Here is a 20265-nt window from a genome sequence, read left to right as displayed (position 1 = left end):
CAAGGAACAAATTACTCTTAATCTCTAATCCATACGTGGGAAGTCTGAAGGTCCAGCTTTGACTCAGCAGCACCTTAGGCTCCGAGGACCCAGGCTCTTTCTCTCCTCCTCTTCTACCATCCTCGGCACGTTAGCTTTTCATCCTCCAGCTTGTCCCTCGTATGCTCAAAATGGTTGCTGCAACTCCAACCATCACCTTTGAACTCAAGGGAAAAAACAATGAGTAGAGAAGTTTGTTCCACCTCCTGAGGAATGAAATCCTTTCTAGGAGTACCCCCACAAATTTCTCTTTCTGTTTCATTGGCCGGAATTGGGTGAGAGGCCCACCCTTAGGTCAATGAATGGAGAAATCATCAGAGCCACCTCTTACGGGGTCATGTCTATGGTCATAAACTCCCTCCACAGACACAAACCTGCCACCACTTCCAAGCAGCCACATGTGGGTCAGCATCCCCTTGTTTAAGTTACAGGGAAAGGGAAGACATGGAGTAAGTGTTATGAAAACCACAGGGGAGAGGGTTTCCACTGAGGTCCAGGGATGGGGATTTGCTGGGGAATGAGACAGGCAGCACGGGGTCCACTGAGGCTGAGTGCAGTGCAGAGGAGGGAGAGGCAAGAGAAAAAAAGAAATCAAGGAGGCAGCTGGCCCGGAGGCCACGCCGGAACTGGGCATTCCATGCTAAGTCAATGGGCAGGCTTAGGGAGGCTGGGACCGGGAGAATGCCATCACCTTAGTTCCCTTCGCCAAGGTTCGCTCTGGGGGCTCTGAGAAGGGTGGTCGGTAACCAATAGGAGTCTGTGGGAAAGGCCCACACAGGGGTGAGGGGGCTGGACTAGGGCAGACCAGGCTCCAAAGGAGACCCCCTTACCACTGTGGCAAGTGTGTTGCAGAGCATGACGGCCAGCATCCAGAGCCCATCAGGGACGGCAAGCACCCGGATGCAGGGAAACAGCTCCAGCATCCAAGGGTGTGTGTGTGTGTGTGTTAGTCGTTCAGTCGTGTCTGACCCTTCCGACCCTATGGACTGTAACCCGCCAGTACCCAAGTCTTCAGGCTAAGAGCAGGGGAGGGAATGCCTGCAAACTGAAACCAGGGCTTTAATCTGTAGACGGGGTAATGATGGTGTCCCGGGCTCCAGTTCTGAGCTCATTTGTGAATTCCTACCATTTCGAGATCAGTGGACTAAAGCCATCCTCTTTTCTTGCAGCCAGAGAGAGAGGAGTGAAAGATGACAAATGCAAACCAGAAGCAGGAGCAGCCGGGAGGGGATGGGAGGGAGTTGATTTTCTCCACTGGGAGCGCTTTCAAAGCCTCTGCCAGCATCAGGTCCTGAAACTGGATCTCTGCCTCCTCCCGGTACCCTCCACCACCTCCCCACCTTTGAGCAATGCCCAGGGAAGATGACCCTGGCTCCTTCTGTGAGGTTTTACTGCCCCCGGTGTGAAATCACAGCCCTGTAACTTTCCCTTTAAGAGCTGTCAGAGCCGGGGAGGCTGGCCAAGCTTGGGTTGGAGGTGGGGACAGAGGAAAGAAAGAAAAAAAAAAAAAAAAAGAGGAGAGAGAGAGACAGGAAAAGTTTTTTCAGAGGAAAATGCAGGGTTTGTCCTTAACCCTGACGTCAGATCTTGCTTTAATAAAACCCCCCGAGGGCTGCGGGAAGAGGCGTATCTGGCACTTCTGATGGGCCAGGTCAGTCTCGGTCCAACTCCCCCGAGAAGTGGCCGGATCCTCTGGGCTACTCCGTAGATGCCTTGGCCACTGACCTCCAGGCATGAGGTGGTTACTGCCCTGGACGCTGGTGGCAGCAGCAGCAGCGGGCGGCACCTTGGCCATGGTGAGTCCTGCCCCGAGGGGCGCCGTCCCCACCGGTCCTGCAGCGCGGGTGGGCGGGATGAGAAGGGCTGATATGTCGGGGGGCGGGCAGGGAAGTGTCCATGAGGAGCCAGGGCGAGCCCCAGGGTGAGGAGTCGGGCCGCTGGGGACAGCTGGGGCTGGCAGGACGGGCATCTCGGCCAGTACCTGGGGAAACAAACCAAACAGGACTTCTATGCCCTTTACTTCCCACCTGAAATGCAGTAGAAAGGGGTCACTCGAAGGAAATGAGAGTCAGGGGGCCTGGACTCCAGACAGAGGTCTGCACAGACTCGCTGTGTGACCTCGGGCTAGTCACTCACTCTCTCTGAGCAGCGTGAGGTGAGGAAGATTGTTGTTAGACTTCTCGCCTTTGGCTTTGGAAAATGAGTCTCCAAGTGTTGGAGATACTACAAGAGGCGGAGGAAAGGACCAAGGAAAGTTGGAAGGAAAAGGCCAGCTTTCAACAAAAGCGCTCATTTGTGCCACAGGGCGCATGATGATTCTCCAACCACAACCGCCTTGGGCTTGCATAGCTCTCTACAGTTTATGAAGCATGCACGTTTGGGTCCTGTAGAAGATACCCGCTGGTTCGGGGGGACCCAGAGGGTCCTCTGTCTCCCACCTCCATCCTGGGGCGCACCGAGGGGAAGGGAGAAGGTCTGCACCTCCGAGAAGCCAGGGAGCGAGACACGTGGCAGCATGAAGCCAGGCAGCTGGCACAGGGCGGGAAGCAGGCACAGGGCGGGCAGGGGGTGGGCAGCTGCAAAGAGCTTCTGAGTCAAGAGCCCACGGCCCAGGCCAGGGCCTGCTGCCACTCCCACAGACAGCTTTCTTGGGAATTGATGTGCCCCATTTCCAGGTGAGGAGACTGAGGCTGGAGGGGGTAAGCTACTTGCCCATGGGCTCAAAGACACTGGTTCTGATTCATCCAGATCTGAGGCTCAGAGCTGACGATAGGCCAGTGGCTCATAGGCGCTGGGAGATGAGTGTTCCTCCAAGCACGGTAGAGTGCATGATGCGGGCAGGTAGAGCTGGTGACTCGCTGTTGAATCACCCTGCCTTGGGTGGCTGTTGCCCAGTAATTGCCAAATAAAAAGCATATTAATTCCATTTTACGAATGAAAGAAATAGAGACAGGGGCAAGCCAGGGACTTGCCCAGGGTCTCACCATCAGTGAGTGGAAGATCTTTTTTTGCCAAATGCCACTCTTTGCTGCAGACCCAAGCAACCAGGAGGCACCACAGCAGCCTTTATTTCAGAGCTGCTGTGTCTGGGAGGACAGGGGGTGGATGGAGAAGAGGTGAGAGGGGTTGGGTAGCGAGGTCTGAGTGAGGAGGAGGAGAGAGATATGTTGGGGGGGTGTGTGCCCAAGTACATGGGAACACCGAGCACCTCCTCAGAAGGGAGGTACTTTCTCCCCTGGGAAAGAGGGGCTACCGGCCCACAGACTCAGCTGAGGGGGCATGCAGCATGGGAGCTGGGAATCCAGACGGCCCCAGAAGCAGGATGGAGGGAAGGCTTTCAAGAGGAGACGGGGTACCTCACCTCTCCCCCGACTGGGACCTTCTCTGGGGACCCACGGTAATCCCCTAACACTGTTGTGTGATTCAGGAGCTCCCCACAGAGTCTTAACGCCCCCAGTGAGGGCTGGGAGACACACACCGTCAACCTGCACTTTGCTTCAGAGCCAGGTTCCATCCGTGCTCATTCCCCCCAAGCTCACATACAAGGGGACTATAAGTCCACTCAGGGTCCTGGGGGCGTTTAATGAAGAAAAGAAATAAATGATGATAAATGTTCACATGGAAGAAAAAATTCGGTGAGAACTGCCAAGAAAGCTTCAGGGAAATCATAGTGTGAGGGAGGACTCGCCTCATCAGATAGTAAAACATTATCAAAGTTCTGTAATTGAAGGAGGAAGAAGCCAGCGCAGGAAGAGATAAATCCAGGAGCTGGACAGGGCAGCGAGCTCAGAAACACAGCCAAGTGTATTCGGGAATGTAATGCATGATAGAGGTGAACCACAGGCAGGCCTTGTTCTTCCATCTCTTTGTTTTTTTTTTTCCTTCTACATGTATTGAGGACTTCCCATGTGCTAAGAGAAAGGGCCTACATTGTGGGGTGGAGGGGGCGGTGTTGCTGTACCAAATACTATCTATTTATACACATAAGACGTTCCTCAGTTCATCCAAATGATATTTTAAAAAATGTATTTATTTTTGATCAGAGGATAATTGCTTTACAATGTTGTGTTGGTTTCTGCCAAACATCAATATGAATCAGCCACAGGTACACACTTGTCCCTCCCTCTTGAACCCCCCCACCCCATCCCACCCCTCTAGGTTGTCCCAGAGCCCCGGTTTGAGTTCCTGGAGTCACACAGCAAATCCCCACTGGCTGTCTGTTTTGTACGGTGGTGTATATGTTTCCATTCTACTCTCTTACGATTCTTTATTAAGCATCTCCTAAATTCTCATAGCAACACTGTTAAAGCAGATATAATCATCCTTCTCTGCAGATTACAAACTCTAGCTCAGAGAGGTTCAGTAATTTGCCCAAGGTCACACAGCTAGCCATCAGTGGAACTGACCTTTGAACCTAGGTCAGCTCTCAGCAGTGCAGCCTCCTGCCTCCCTGGTCCTTGTGCGGACATGAGGAGCACAGGGTCTGCTCACCTACCGAGTTTACTAGGCTGGAGAGGCAGGCAACAGCCCCTCCCACCATGGGAACGAAGGCAACAGGGGTGATGCCGTCCTGGAGAGCGAGGCTGGGTACAGACCCTCCACTGACTGGTCCCCTAACCACTTGGACCTCCCTGTCTTCTCTTGTTAATCCGGGCTGACAGCCTGAGCCCCCCGCAAGCTCCCTGTGGCCAAGGAGTGAACACGGAGCTGATCGGGGGAAGTATCTCAGTGTCATGGGACCAGGACACAAAGAAAGTGAAGTCGCTCAGTCGTGTCCGACTCTTTGTGACCCCATGGACTGTAGCCCTCCCAGGTTCCTCCGTCCATGGGATTTTCCAGGCAAGAAGACTGGAGTGGGTTGCCATTTCCTTCTCCAGGAGATCTTCGTGACCCAGGTATTGAACACAAATGCTGTGCTAATAAATTCTGGGGGGCACACGTGAGGTCTCTGATAGTTTGTGTAAGGCTGAGACTCATGTCTCTTCTCCCATAGAAATGTGTGTGGGTGTGCACAGAGGTACAAGCGCATGTGTGTGTGTATATGTGTGTGTGTGTGTGTGTAAGTGACTGTGGCTTGTCTGAAGGTATAGATCCTCATGGTGTGAGGATGCGTGAACTGGGTGTGAAACTCAAACCCACTCTCAGCCTCTGGGATTGACCGCAGGATAATGTGGCCCCGGATAAGTGGCACATTCCCTTCTAAAAGATTGCAGGAGTGTCAGCGAGATGCCTTCTTTACAACCCCTGTCTATAGTGGGACCTCAGCTAGCATTTCAAACCCCACCCCAGGCCCCATACCCACCAGCTCCCTGCCCAGAGCCCCTTCTGGCAACTCGGACACTCTGCTCCCGGCTCTGAGCCCCTCCTGCTCACCGCTGGCCCAGGATGCTGGAAAGAGCGTGGCTGGGACAGACACTTTCCACCTGGGCACGGCCCCTGGCCAGGGCTCTTGTGCCTCTGGACCCGGCACAAGAACAGTGCTCCGTGGGAGACCAGATCCTGACCTCGGGCTGGGCAGTACCCCCAGGCCATCCGCGGACTACCTCCCCAGGTTTCAGGAAAGGCCCCTGCCCCATGCTAGCAAAGCAGCCAAATGCCAGGAGGCTGTCTTTGTACAAACAGAAACCCTGGAATTCCTCCCAGGAACCTTTGCCATCTCTCTGAGTGCAGGGAGGGGCTGCTACACACCCCATAGGTTACGTGTGGGGGCGGGGAGGCGAGCCAGCCGTGGCCCAGGGTGGGATCCCGGGAGGAGCCGGGAAGGATGCCAACCACAACCCGGGAAGTAAAGCAGGGTGAGGAGGCTCGCAAGAGAAGCCTGCAACTGTGGGTGTCTGGGGTGGGGCTTCAGGGCTTCGGCCAGTCATTAAACACCTCCCCTGTCCCAGAAACAATGATGAGAGCTAACACTGACCCAGCACGCACTGTGTTCTGGGCACCCAATCCCAAGCATCTCCATACATCAACTCACTTGAAAACCACACGCCTACAAGGCGGGCTTGTGACAGTCTAGACCAGGCTCATTACATCGTCCAACCAGTAGCCACTTGCCACATGAGGTCCTTGAGCCCCTGAAATGTGGGCTGGCCCCACCTGAGCTGTAAGAGTAAAATACACAGGGTGAACATAAGACTGCAACATTCTCATGATAATTTTTTCTATTGACACAGTGTTAATAATACTGATAATAATATTGATAATAAGGATAATACTGTTAATATATTGGGCCAAATGAAGCATATTATTACAATAAATTTCACCTTTGCTCTTTAGTATGACTGCTAGTTCCATCTGGAACTCACATTGTGTTTTACTGGACTGTGTTGGCCTAAAAAGACACAAGGTGCATAGAAAAGATATAGTGGGGAGGGGGAAATACTGAGCTCCTCGCCTTCCAAGCTGTGCACCCTCAGACGAGTAACCAGGCCTCCCTGAGCTAGCTTCTTCATCTATAAAAAAGGCATACCATTAGTACTTGCTTCTTGGGCACTAATCCTCTTGGCATGATTAAAGAAGACAGAGAGGTAGCACAAGAAGACCCAGCACGGCCAAGGGGGGGTGGGAACTGACCCTCCTTCCGAACAGCAGGGGAGGGGTCTCCCGCCTTGAGCGGAAGCACTGGCTGCAGACAAGTGCTCCGATCCGAACAAGTGAGCAGAGGTTTATCAAGACCCCAGGCTCCATACCAGGTGGGCAAGGAGAGGGGCAGAGCATCGGGTGGACGGTGCTGGGTTCAGAGCTGAGCTGGTCTTCGGAAGACCTCAAGGTTTCCAAGTCCTGGCCAGCTTCTCAGCACATGTAGAGGGAGCCAAGGAAGATCTTTGGATTATCAGACAGGAGAAGGAAATACAGATAATGATGATGATGGTGACGATGGTGATGGTGATGGTTGCTGCCGATGGTGGTAATGATGATGATGACGGTGGTGATGGTGATGATGGTGATGGCTGCTGCCGATGGTGGTAATGATGATGATGACGGTGGTGATGTTGATGATGTTGATGGCTGCTGCCGATGGTGGTAATGATGATGATGATGGTGGTGATGGTGATGATGCTGATGGTGCTTCTGGGAGTGATGATGGTGATGATGGTGGTAATAATGATGGTGATGATGGTGATGGTTGCTGCTGGTGATGGCAGTGATTAAGATGATGATGGCTTGTGATTTGCATCTTCCAACCCTGAGTCAGGTTGACAATGACTGAGATTTTCTTAGTCCATCCGTTCACTTGTTCCATGGATGCTAACAGGCCTGCTCTGTGCCCAGCCCCACCCTGTTTCTACAGAAGTGATGATAGTCTGTCAGCTCATGGTAGTCCCTACCATCAAGGATGACTCACGTGTTGGAGACAGACTTTTAGCTCAGAGGAGTGTTTGAAAATCTGATAAGGAAGCTCAGAGAACTGCAGGAGAGAGGAAAAAAAATTCAGTTCTGGGGCCCCGAGCCTGAATCCCTGGGGAGACCACCCCACCCTCACCAGTGTACAAGAATTGACATCTTGATTATTCTTATGCACATATCATGTCTAAAACCATCGAATTGAGAGACTCTGGTCTCTCCTCCAGCCTTGACTTCCTGATAATTTGGCAGCTCTCCTCCTCCTCCTTCCATCCCAAGGGGGAGGGGGGAGGAGCAGGGGAAAGAGAGACAGAAGCAGAGAAGGAACAGGGCCTCTCAGACGTGAGTGATGGGCATTCCAGGGGAGGTGATAAAATCTGCTCATCCCGTCCCCCTAATCCGGAGGCAAGTCCAGGCTTGGGGCACAGACCATGACTCTGCTTAGCCTTGGTGGGGATGTGAGCGGGGAGCAAGGGAAAGAGATTCCGGGCCCGAAGGACAGGAAGGGAAGGGCCGTCCCCGCCTCTCCCCATCCCAGAATCTGTGTTGAGTCTCAGGGTGCAGAGAAAGGCCATGTGCCCTGATCTTGCCAGAGCTGGATGGGGAGAAGGGAGGAGCAGTTCTAAGGGGGACGGAGCATTCTAAGAGCACTGGGACTCGGATCCTGCTCTTGGGGTAGAATGGTGGACTTGTCCAGAGAGTCAGTCATCCAGTCGCCGCTGTCACTTTAGACAAGCCACTCACCCTCACAGCGCTCACTGGCTAATCCTGAAAATGCAGAGACTGGACTTGACCCCAAACTTGCTTCCAGCCGGAGCCACGACCTCGTCCTAGGGCCACACTCATTCACCGGGTAGGCCAGGAGCAGGGCTCATTGCCATGATTCTTAGGGGGGAACTCATGCCGCTGACCCTTCATTAGGAGCATTGCTGGCCTGGCACCCCAAAAGCCCATGTTCTGGGATGTCCCTCTAGATGCGTTTCCTCCCTTTGAGGTGTCCCCAGCTATTCTCCCTTTGGCCCGTGTCTCCTCTTTTGACTCTCAGAGTGTACCCCATGGTTTCACAAAACTGGAAAATGTACCCCCAGCTGAATCTCCCAGGGTCCCGCCATCTCAGTGGTACCTGGTCAGGCCTGGTCCTTAGGATCCCCAGATGCTGCAGCAAAGACCAATGCCGGCTCCCGCAGGCCTGCTGAGTGGGCTGTGCAGGTGCCCAGGACTCCAGAGTCCTAGCACTTATCATCACAGTCGATCCTGGACGTCTTGCAAGCTTGAGAAGCATCCTTGTAAATACCATTGAAGAGCCTGGTCCCACCTGCGTCCCCATCTCCGTGAATAATGCCTACATCTGCCCCCCCATCAGAAACCTGGGGCCATTTTCCACCCTAACCTCCCCACCCACTGCCTCCAGCTCCCCACTCCTCCCAGCTGCTAGGAGGAGCTGGACCCTCTTTTGGCTGAGCCCTCCGTCCTAACACCTCGCAGGATTCCTGCTGGACCACAAGTGCAAGTCCACCCACGAAGTTTGGCGGCAAGAAAACAAATTCTGCTCTGTGGAGTCAACCACAGAGGTTGAATTCAGAAAGGAGATCACCTTGAGCTTTCTGAGCCTCAGTTTCCTCATCCGTGACTCTTGGACATCCACCTCTGAATGGGTGGTATTGAGTACAGAGCTTGGAGCAGACAGCACTCTTGAAACAGTCACTTTACTGCCTCCTCTGAGACCAGCCTAAGCCTGGTTTCCAGCCTCACCCTTTGGGACCGCCCCTCTTCACCTTCTTTCCAACCTCGAATCCATTCTTCCAAACGCTCGAGTGTTCCCCCTCTGCGTACCTGCCCCTGCTGTCCCTTCTGCCTGAAATGCCTTTCCCCACCTTCTCGGATCATGGAACAATGTCTTTGTAACCGGTACCCCTCTGAGAAGCTTCCTTCGGCCTCTCCCACCAGCTAGAGCAGCTGGCATCCCACCGTGGGCCCCCACAGTCCTTGTTCTCACTCAGGGGGAAAGAAACGCATCCTCAGCTGGAGCTCTCAGCCGGCCCTGCCTCTCCTGTGAGCTGCCTTCCTCACCCCCTTTCCTCCTGCAAGGCAAACCCCAGGGCCTTGGCACATGCTGTGCCCACCCCCAGCTGTGCTGGTGCTTTCTCCCTTCAGGCCCTGACACTGTCTCTGCTCAGCTTGCTATCACTGTAACACACGCTATAGGTACCCAATGCACGGATGAATTAGTGAACAGAACCAGAAGCCAACCTGGGTGGCTGGATAGGATGGAGGGGAGAGGGCAGACCCACCGGTCTTTTTAAGAGTAGGCTTTGTGCTGGGAGGGGGAAGGAGGGACCCTGATGATAAGGCCTGGAGCTGATTGCTGAGAGGACTGACCGGGTGAGCTGCAGCCACAGGCTTGGTTTCTGAGCCCAGAACGAGGAGTCAGAAGACTCCACTCTCGTCCAGGCTCGGGTTTGGTCTCTGAGCCTCGACCTCTTCCCCCGAAAGTGGAGACAAGAAAGCCGCTCTGCCCGCGCCCTCAGCAGGATGCAGTGGGGGCCCAGGGGCGGTGGCAGCGCACAGCCCGGGGCTAAGGGCCAGCTCCCCGCTCCCTGCCGGGCCTCAGCTTCTCATCCGCACAAGGGACCTGAGAGTCCGAGTCGCAGGGCCCTAGTGGCAGAGGCAGACCGCAGGCCGGGTGCTGAGCATGTGCCGGAAAGGAGCTTGGGGTCACGATGAGAGAGTGACTATGGGGGTACTTCGGGGTTGCAAGTGTTGCCTTCTCAGCTTTTCTGAGTTCCTGGACTGCAGAAACTGGTGGGTGGGTGCTGCACGGATGGTGGGGGGTCAGGGGGCAGCTGTAGTCATCTATCTGTCCTTCCTACTGCTTCCCTTGATGTTCAAATCTGCCTCCCCCAACACACACACACACACACACACACACACACACACACGCGCGCGCGCGCGCGCACGCGCACACCCACCAATTCTTCCTGGCCCCGTACTCCAAGTAGCCATGGCCTGACACATGCAAGCTTCAGCTCTGAAAGGATCAAAGCAGCAGCCCTCGTGGGGCCCTCACGGTGTGCTGAGGACAACAGGCATCAGAGTCACTGCAGAATCCTGTATCACCCCTGCTTTACTGAGCTGGGAACTGAGGCACAGTTTAATGACCTCCCTGCGATCCAGGCTTCAAGGACACACCAGAGCTCCCCACTCAGGACCGGGGGGACCCCTCCCAGGGCGTCCTGTGAGCCAGCCCCTTGCCCACTTCCTATGCTCCCTGCCTGAGTCAGAGCCCCATCCAGGAGGAGGAAGGGGGTGGGCTCAGGCTCCAGCCGTGGAGGGAGGGGAGACCTTATCTGAGGCCAGCTTAGCCAGCCGGCGACATCAGAGCCAGATGGCGCCAGAGGGGTTGCTTCACCCCAGCCTGCCCTGTCGGGGAGCAAGCGGCTCACTTGGGGCCACAGTCTCAACATGGTTGCTGGAACCCAGGGACCCCCACTGCAGATCTGGGGGCTGAAACCCAGGGACCCCCACTGCAGATCTGGGGGCTGGAACCCAGGGACCCCCACTGCAGATCTGGGGGCTGGAACCAAGGGACCCCTACTGCAGATCTGGCCACAGGAGCCGAAGATGGTCACCTCTGTTCTACTGGATGGCTGTTGCCTCCTCCCTTGTATTAAGCAGAACAGGCCTGAACTCAGCGCAGGCCACTCCCCCCGCCGTGTCTGTCCTGGCTGTTGCTCCAGGGCTGGTCCCTTCCCTGGCTGGGCCGCGGCCACCATCACAGCCAGGCCTGCGGTGACCACTCTCCGTTCCTCCCAGTGAGTTGAATGAACTGGAAATTGGGCGAGAAAGGGTCCCTTGGAGTCCACAGGAGGAGGACGAGACCCACAGTCAGAGCCGAGTGTGTCATCCTCTGGCTGTCTCTAAGCTCAGAGGACGCCAGTGTCCCCGTCTGTCAAACGGGGACCACCAGCGGCCCTCGCACGGCTGATCCGGTCATCACCTGGCACGATGGACTGACTGACTCAGGAAACATCCCCGTCTCCCCTCAGCGGGTGCACACACCCCAGGCATGGCCCTCAGCTCCTCTTGCTGTGACCCCTGCCAGGCCCTAATCCCTGGCAACAGTGACCTCTGGTCATTCCCGCACCATGCCACATTTCTGCTCCCGCACGCTCCCTGCTCTTGCCATTCCTCGGCTTGGACCCCTCTCTGCCTTTCTGGTCAATTCTCATTCATCCTTTAAAGATGCAGAGCAAGTGGTTCCTCCTCCAGGAAGTCCTCCCTGCTTCCACAGCCCCACCCCTTCCCTCCTCATCCAGCTCTTATAGCCCCTCCTAGACTCTGCCGAGAAAACCCACAGTGGGGCTCTTGAGTGTGATGCCTTAAGAGGTTGATACCGGGCTCAAATCCCAACTCTGCTGCTTGCACGGGGCCTTTCTGACTTTTCTGTGGCTCAGTTTACTCATCTGTAAACTGGGGGAGATGACTATACAAGCAGCCTGTCTCAGAGTTACCATAAGGATTAGATGACTTAGAGCAGAAACTCATAAAAGAGGCACAAAAGGCAAAATGCAGACCATGTAGACTTCATTTTGCTCTTGATTCAAAGAAACCATCTGATTGTTTTTTAAAGCTTTGAGATAGTGAAGTTTGATTGTGGACTAAGTATTTGCTACAGAGAAAATCATGAAATTGTAACCAATTTTATTGGTATGAAAACTGGAATTTTTTAAAAATTCTCTGTATTTTAGAGACACTCTCTGAGGAATTTCGGGTAAAATCATGAGGTCTGAGATTTGCCTTGAAATCCTCAAGAACGAGAAAGCATGTGTGTAGGTAGGAGTAACAGAGGAAATAAGATATACAGAGGGTTGATAATTACTGAAGCAGAGGTAGGTATGTGAGATTCATTATATTATTCTCCCAAATGTGTAAATGTTCGAACACATCTCTGACAAAGAATGAACACTTCTAAAGTTTGATTATATGTAACCCTGATAGAAATTCCCGTCACTTGCTATGCACTCTATCAGGGTTTTAGCTTATTTAGAGCTCTGTCACTATATAACAGAAGTTAGTGACCATTTCCTTTTTCTATTTATCAGTTTATCGGCTGCATGGGGTCTTTGTTGCTGCATGCTGGCTTTCTCTAGTTGTGGTGAGTGGGGGCTGCTCGTCACGGATGGACGTGGGCTCCTCACTGTGCTGGCTTCCCTTGTTGCAGAGCACAGGCCCCAGGGCACGTGGGTTTCAGGAGCTGTGACGCCCGGGTTTAGTTGCCCCTCAGTATGTGAGATCTTCCCGGACCAGGAATTGAACCAGTGTCCCCTGCATTGGGAAGCAGATTCTCAACCATGGGACCACCAGCGAAGTGATCATTCCTTAAAAAGACCAGATAGTAAATATTCTAAGCTTTGTGGAATATAAGCTTTCCATGGAATATTCTTTTCTGTTTTTTGCTTTGGTTTTTTTTTTTTTAAACAACTTTTTGAAAGTTGTTTAGAATCCATTCTAGTCGGTTACAAAAATGCCGTGGGTGGGATGTCCCCAGGGCTGGTGTCTGGTCCTTTGCTTTGTAAGGCAGTTGCCTTGTCCATGCTCCTGGCTCCTCGGGAGACTGGCCCCTCCCTCAGGCTTTGTACCAGGAACTCTGTAGATGCTTTACATACATTTGATAAATGAAAGAACCCATGAGGGTTTATCGTTTGGAAAGAACTCTGGCTTCCTGCCGCTTCTATCTTCTCCATATAAAGGCTACTTTCCCAACCAGAAGCTCACGAGACTGCATGTTTATAAAACCAATTAGCAGAAAATCTCAACAAACCTTCCATCAGCCACGACGGGCAGCCTGGCCTGCACTGAGTCAGTGCCCGGGCCTCCAGGTCCCTGGAGATGCAGCCGTCGGTGTGGGAGTGAGCGTGGAAGACAGCCGTGCTGGGTCCTCTGAACACTCAGGCCAAGTGCCCTACAGGGGCTGAGCTAAGAGCTGCCCAAGACAGAGGCCCCCCATCCCCACCCAGACCCCAGGTACAGATGCAAGGGGTACACTCGGAGGAGGAGGAGCTCAGAAAATGTGTCCACCGATGCACATGGTAGGCAGCTGCCTGTTACTTAGAGATATAAAAGCATCGGGAAGGGGAGGCCACAGGGCGCCCCCAGCTCTGGGCCCAGGCCTGTGTCCACGTCCTCCCACTGCCCCCAGACCTCTCTTATCAGTGAAGGAATGAGCAGAAACTGCTTCCAAATAGGGCAATCCTATCCTTATAGTCCCCAGGGCCCAGCTGGGGCCGGCTGAGGCCATTCCCGTCTCAACCCTGCCCCCTGGTGGAGCATCTGGGTGCGGCCGCCTACACGTGGGCAAGCTAAGTTCTGGACTATGCTGTTGATGGAGGGCTTGCCCAGGGCGTGCCAGGAGCAGTGCTGGGCACTCAGGAGTTAAGAAACGGGAACCTGTCCCTGAAAACTCCACAAGAGTCTCCCATATCCTCTTTAGGGGACCCCTGGCAACTTGGGCTCAAGTGCATTACAATTCTCACCACCGCATGTTGCGATCTTATATATGTGTCTGTACTCTGACTGCCTTGGGGTAAGGACCACGCTGTGTCCATCTGAGTACCAGCCCAGCGATGCAGGAGGTGCTTAGTACATGTGTGTGATAGGAGGATGGAGGAATGAATGAATGAATACGAATGTGAATGAATGAAGGAGTAGGGCAGCCTGGTGACAAGTCCCCTGGAGGGACACTCTGGGGACACTCTCCCAGCTTTAAAACCATGAGCAAGTTACTTCAACACCCTGAGCCTCAGTTTCCTCATCTGTGAAATAGGGGTAAGACTACAACTGCTCACTAGGGCTGCTGGAGGATGCTGTCATCATTACTACTTTACACATGAGTACACAGATGCTCAGAGAGGGTGAGTCCAGACCCAGGTCACACAGCCTTGGGAAATGGGTTCTGCTCCCTGCAGATGCCCCGCCCTTACCTCCTGGTCCCAGGGCCCCACTCACTGATGAACTGCAAACACTTTCAGAGGATGGTGGGGTTCAGCTCCCTCATCTATCGGGATGATTAAGGTCTCCTGGGTGGCACCCCACCACCGCCAGCCTCCTACTCTCTGCTACTATACCCACCACCACCCACTTTTGTAAAAATGAAGTGAAACTCTTGGTAAAAGTCAGATGATACATTTACATGTTCCTGGATCTATTTTCAGGGAGTTGGAAAACATCAGAAAATTCACAGTCACTGCCCACTTCTAGACATCACCCCCAAATTATACATGCAGGGTTTCCTGTGGGGTCTTCAACTGAATATTCTTTCAGTTTTTTCCTTCTTAATTTTAATCTGCTTACATTTGCCCAGAAACTATGATTAAATGGATTGCTTTGAACCTGCCCACTGACTGCCCTCCTTGTCCAGAGGGTGCAGTATCGGACACGGTCTTAGTCCGTCCGGGCTGCTGGAGGAAAACACCACCCACTGGGTGGCTTACAAACGTATTGCTCACAGTTCTGGAGACTCGAAATCCACGAGTAAGGCCAGCATGGTCACATTCTAACAAGGCCCCTTTTCATAGTCGGCATCTTCTTGCTGTGTCCTCACGTGGTGGAAGGGACGAGGGAGCTCTCTGGGGTCCCTTTCATAAGGGCACCAATCCGTGAGGGGTCCACCTGCATGACCCAATCACCCCCAGAGGCTCCACTTTGTGGCTCAAATGGCAAAGAACCCACCTGCCAATGAGGAAGAGGCAGGTTCAGTCCCTGGGTCAGGAAGATCCTCCGGAGGAGGAAACCGCAACCCACTCCAGTACTCTTGCCTGGAAAAATCCCATGGACTGAAGAGCCTGGTTGCCTACAGTCCACAGGGTTGCAAAGAGTTGGACATGACTGAGCGCACACACATACACATTAAGACCACCTTTAGAGAGGTTAGGATGCCAGCATATGGATCTGTGGGTGACCTAACAGTCAGTCCCCAGCAGACACTGAGGGGTCTTACCATGGGGAGCTAGCCTGTTTTTTATTTTGTTGTTGTTGTTTTTCAGTCTTTCTCACAAAACATGAAAAGCAAAGTAAACCATTTTCAGTTAACTACACGAGGCCCGCTTACGGAGCCCAGTGTCACCCCACGAAACCACAGAATGGCGTGTGTTCCGCGGGTTGGCCTGGGCTGTTTAGTGTCCAGGCTGATCAAGCTGCCAGTGGGCTAGGCAAGTAAGTGCAGTTCTATAAAAGTCACACGTTAAGACAGGAAGATGGCCTAGAACTTCCCCCCGCCTCACCCTCCCCGGCCCAGTTCTGTAAGACACGGGTACCATTCCCACAAGAATCACCAGGGATGCAGGTCAAATTACGGATTCCGGGCCCAGCAGAGAAGAGTTGAAGCTGAGGCAGGCTGTATCTTGTGGCATCCAGGCACCTGTATCTTACAAGGTCCTGAGGCCAGCGGTTCTCACCCTCGGCCACATTCAAGGTCCAGCCCAGGCGCCTCAGTCTGGCTGCCTGGGGCCGGTGGCCAGGCACCAGCGTTCATTAAAGCTGCTGGGTGGTTCTGACAGCGGCGACGCTTGGGAGCCACCCCGGGAAGTGACTGTTTGAGACGGTGCCCTGAGGTCGCTGATGATGGAGGCGGCGGCTGAGTGGACAGAAGCAGGCAGGGGCCTGAGCCCTGGGTGCCTGGCCCGGGAAGCGTCAGGGCACAGCCCCACTCTCCCGTCTTCCCCATAGACACAGTGGCATCCTCGGGGAGTCCGCCTCCAGAAGCATTTCGTAAAAGAGACTTCTGTGTGAACAACTGCAGTTTGGAAGTAGCCAAGACTATTCTTGACTCTCTCTGGCCTCCCACTGCTGCTGCGGCTGCTAAGTCGCTTCAGTCGTATCTGACTCTGTGCGACCCCATAGACAGCAGCCTACCAGGCTCCGCTGTCCATGGGATTTTCCAGGCAACAGTACTGGAGTGGGTTGCTATTGCCTTCTCCTCTGGCTTCCCCTGGATGATAGATACTCTCCTCACTTTCTGGCTGTTATCCTTCCGTTTTTTCACCCTTAGCTTCTGCTGTTAGAAAAAATGACCTAGGCCCCACACAGCAGTGAGTTTACAACGGTCCTTGTGCCAAGACCAAGGGCACGTGGAGAGGCAATGCCATCTTGGGCACTCAAGATGGCTGGTGTGTGTGTGTGTGAGTGTGTGTGTGTGTGTGTGTGTGTGTGTGTGTGCAGTCACCTTCCCTGGGATGGGTACTAGACAAGGCAGTCGGGATTCAGAGGGTCATGCACCTATCCCAGGAGACCTCAGGCCCTGCCTTTAAAGGGCCTCCCACCCACAGCTCTCATCAAGGACCTTCTAGGGCTGGGAGCTTTCTTACCACTAGATGGCGCCAACAGCAAGGGCTTGGCTCAGAGGACCCCGCCCCTTTCCCTCCAGTCCCAAGGCTGCCCTCATCTGTTTCACTCGTCCAAAGGGGGGCTTTCACTGGGGCTTCCCTGGAGGAGTTCTGTGCCCTGGGGCTCCCGGCCGGTAACTGGAAAACAGGCTTCCTTCTGGGGAGCTGTAACTTGGTATGGAGGCAGCAGGATGGGTGGTGACCCTGGTCCCAGCTCAGCTCAAAGGGTGCAGACCCCCAGGCCCTGCGACGGGCCCTGTGGGTGAGGGAGGTGTGCACGAGCGTGGCAGTGCAAGTGAAAAAGTCTTGCTTTTGTGTGTCTGCACACACAGTGCTTCTGTGTACACGATGCCCCCCCCCCCCCGACAACCCCCCAAGGGGGCATTATTGTGGCCATTTCACAGACAAGGCCGTTGAGGCTCAGGAAGGTCAGGAAGCTTGTCCAAAACCACACAGAGGGAACCCTCTTCTGGCTGTTTTGGATCCCATGCTGTCTTCTTGACACTCCAACTTGGAAAAGAAAAGGCTCCAAGATGGCAGGTCCTGGAAAGTCAAGAAACTGCTACCAAGTCCCTTGGAGTCAACAATCCCCCATCCCACCAGGTGACATTTCCATAGCCTGCTACAGGTCATGCACCACGTTTCAGGCCCACAGAGGGAAGTAAGGCGCAGACGACACTGCCCTTTACAAGCTCACATTCCTGTGAAGGAAGCACTACTTCTAATGCAACCTGGAAAAGGCATGGAAGGCTTCCTGGAGGAGATAAATTTTTTTTTTTTATTTGCTGTGCCAAGAATAGGTCTCTAGGGTCTAAGAGCTGTCAGAGATGGCCTGGGGCGGTGGGGGGGGGGGGGGCGGGGGGGAGGAGTCTCATAAATCTCCGGGCCTCCGGTGTCATAGCCTGACTAGGACAAGTCTCTCTCCATGGAGTCGGAAAGAGGAGGGTGTGAGCGCGTGCCTGTGTGTGTGTGATTTCATTGATTTACGGGTTTGATGTTTTGCTGTGTCTTGTGTTTTTGAGGAAAAGCAAACAAGTGCAAGCAAACTAAATGATTTCCAGATGAAAACAGACCAGCATTGCCAACCTCAGAGCAATCTGTCCCCTTACCAGCAAACTTGAATCCAAGCATAGAGGTGACAAAAACCTCAAATCAAGGTTTGCGTTTTTGACTTTCAAAGGCCCTTTGTCAAATCAACATTCACCGCACTTGTCTTGTGCCAAACCTAGAACCCAGAGCCCAACTAATCCAGCCCTTCAACCTGCACCGCCTCTCCTGGCCTCTGGTTCTTACAACCAAGGGCGCAGGGATGCAGACCACTCACCTCAGCAGAGAGCTTCCTGCGCTGGTGGTCAGAGAGCTCCTGGGGCTGCCCTGGTGTCCCCCACTCTCCACACAGGCTCACGTTGTAATAAATCACCTCTATCGTCTGTCTCTCCCGTAAGCCATGGTCCCATACACACAGGAGATGCTTAACTTCATCTTCAAATGCTTAAAACAGAAGCGAGATGGTGAACTAGCTCAGCAAATGTTCGTTGAGTGAAAGAGCGGGCAGAGGTCAAGGGCGCGGAGACGAGAGCTGGGAGAGTCACTGGTATCTAGGCCGTGACGTGGCCACGTCATCTTGGACACCCTCTGCCTCTTTGGGTCTCGGTTTCCTCTCCAGGAGAAGGAAATGGCAACCCACTCCAGTACTCTTGCCTGGAAAATCCCAAGGATGGAGAATCCTGGCAGGCTACAGTCCATGGGCTCGCAAAGATTCGGACACAACTGAGCGACTTAACTTTCTTTTTCTTTTCCTCTCCAGGAAGAGGGAAAAGAATCTGTCTGAATAGCTCGGTATCTGTTTTGTTCAAAGAATGAAATGCAGTTCTATAAACCCACAGAACAGGGCTCCTCTAGTTCAGGATGGAGGGGATAGGCTGTGGGGGCCCCCACCTCTGCTAACCTCAGAATTCAGGAGTCACTGCTGAGAAGACCAGACAGGAGACTCTCCAGCCATGACCACCAGCGCGGGGGTGGGGAAATGGCTGGGAGCTGCCTACAGTCCTCACTCTCCATCCTCAGGCAATTCTCCTCCTCTCTGGGCTGAGGTTTCCTCGAGGGTAAAGAGGGAGGGGCCAGGATGGAGGGGCTGGGCAGGTGACTGGATCTCTGAGATACAGGCAATTTGAAGCTGGTAATACTGACCCCAGAGCCTTCTCCCTTTCCATCAGCCTCATCTGCAGCACAGAAGCGCTCTTTGGGGCTTAACCCCCGTTCCCCGCGGGCTTGCTGTCTTGTCCATCATATCTGCCAGGATATAGATGAATATATTGCTTGTGGATGGGAATGGGGTTCTGGGAAGGAGCATGGGTGGAGGGAAGTGGAGTGGATATCCACCACCCTCAGCACAGAGTCAGACCCCTCTCTGCAGGGCTGGCGCTGGACACAGGATCAGTCCTCTCCCCATGGGGCAGAGCGGGCCAGCAGCAGCAGCCATGAGGCTGGACACCCATTGCCACCGCCGATCCCTGTAGCCCCTTCCTGGTGCTCAGAGGGGAAAGTAATTAATAATAATGATAATAATAGGATGACCAGTCGGCTGACCAAAACCTGGCTGTACATATGTATATTGTCTATATGTGGAAGTTATAAAGAAGACACAAAGGAACTTATTAACAAAACAGAAACAGACCCACAGGCATAGAAAACCAAAGGGAAAGGGGGAGGGATAAATTAGGAGTTTGGGATTAACACATACAGATGATGTATAAAGGGCTTTCCTGAGGGTTCAGCAGTAAAGACTCTTCTGCCAGTGGAGAAGACACAGGTTCAATCTTGGTTCGGGAAGATCCCCTGGAGGAGGAAAAAGACAACCCACTCCAGTATTCTTGCTTGGAAATCCTGTGGACAGAGGAGCCTGGCAGGCTATAGTTGAAGTGGTGGTAAAGAATCAGACACGACTTAGCCACTAAACCAACCAACCAACCTACAAATGTATTAATATGTATGACTGAGTCACTGTGTGTAACTGAATGTGTACACAGTATAAACATATGTATAATGAATACAGTTAATATATATAACTGAATACACGTGAAACTAATCCAACAGTGTAAATCAACCATACTTTAATTTAAAAAAATATATATGAGTCAGCTCTTAAGGACCCTTAGTGCAGAGAGGATAGATCCATAGGACAGAGAGAAAAGGGCGATGGGGTGAAGAGAGAGTCGGGTTTTGGGGCTGAGCCCACAGTGTGACTCATCAGAAGGCATTTTCTCAAAGCCGCAGCTCTCTCTTCTGCAAAGGAGGCCGATTCACCAACCTCCCAGGTTGCGGGATGGTCAGAGGGGAAGGAGACACCCATGGGCTCAGAGAGCTGACAGGAAGCCTGACCCAGCACCCCAAGCAGGGGAATTTGGGCAGCCGACTTCTTGTCCTAATGCCAGCTCCTCCATCCTAGTGAGGAAACAGGAGGTGTCTGGCCGTCCAAAGCATGGCAGAGAGTTGGAATTTGACA

The 20265-nt window shown here is 53.4% G+C and overlaps 1 protein-coding gene across 2 annotated transcripts in view; it reads left to right on the top strand.

Annotated features, from left to right (window-relative positions):
- Positions 1–1574: 1574 nt before the first annotated feature.
- Positions 1575–20265, top strand: part of CCN4 (cellular communication network factor 4) — a 31265-nt gene continuing 12574 nt past the window's right edge. For both annotated transcript variants that reach the window (XM_061123154.1, XM_061123153.1), the window contains exon 1: positions 1575–1835. In XM_061123154.1, the coding sequence (XP_060979137.1) occupies positions 1773–1835 (63 nt within the window). In that variant the 5' untranslated portion in view covers positions 1575–1772. The remainder of the gene's footprint in view (positions 1836–20265) is intronic.

The sequence above is a fragment of the Dama dama genome, chromosome 21 (assembly GCF_033118175.1).
Source record: "Dama dama isolate Ldn47 chromosome 21, ASM3311817v1, whole genome shotgun sequence".
Taxonomy (NCBI): Eukaryota; Metazoa; Chordata; class Mammalia; order Artiodactyla; family Cervidae; genus Dama; species Dama dama.
This window is presented reverse-complemented; position numbering and strand designations above follow the sequence as displayed.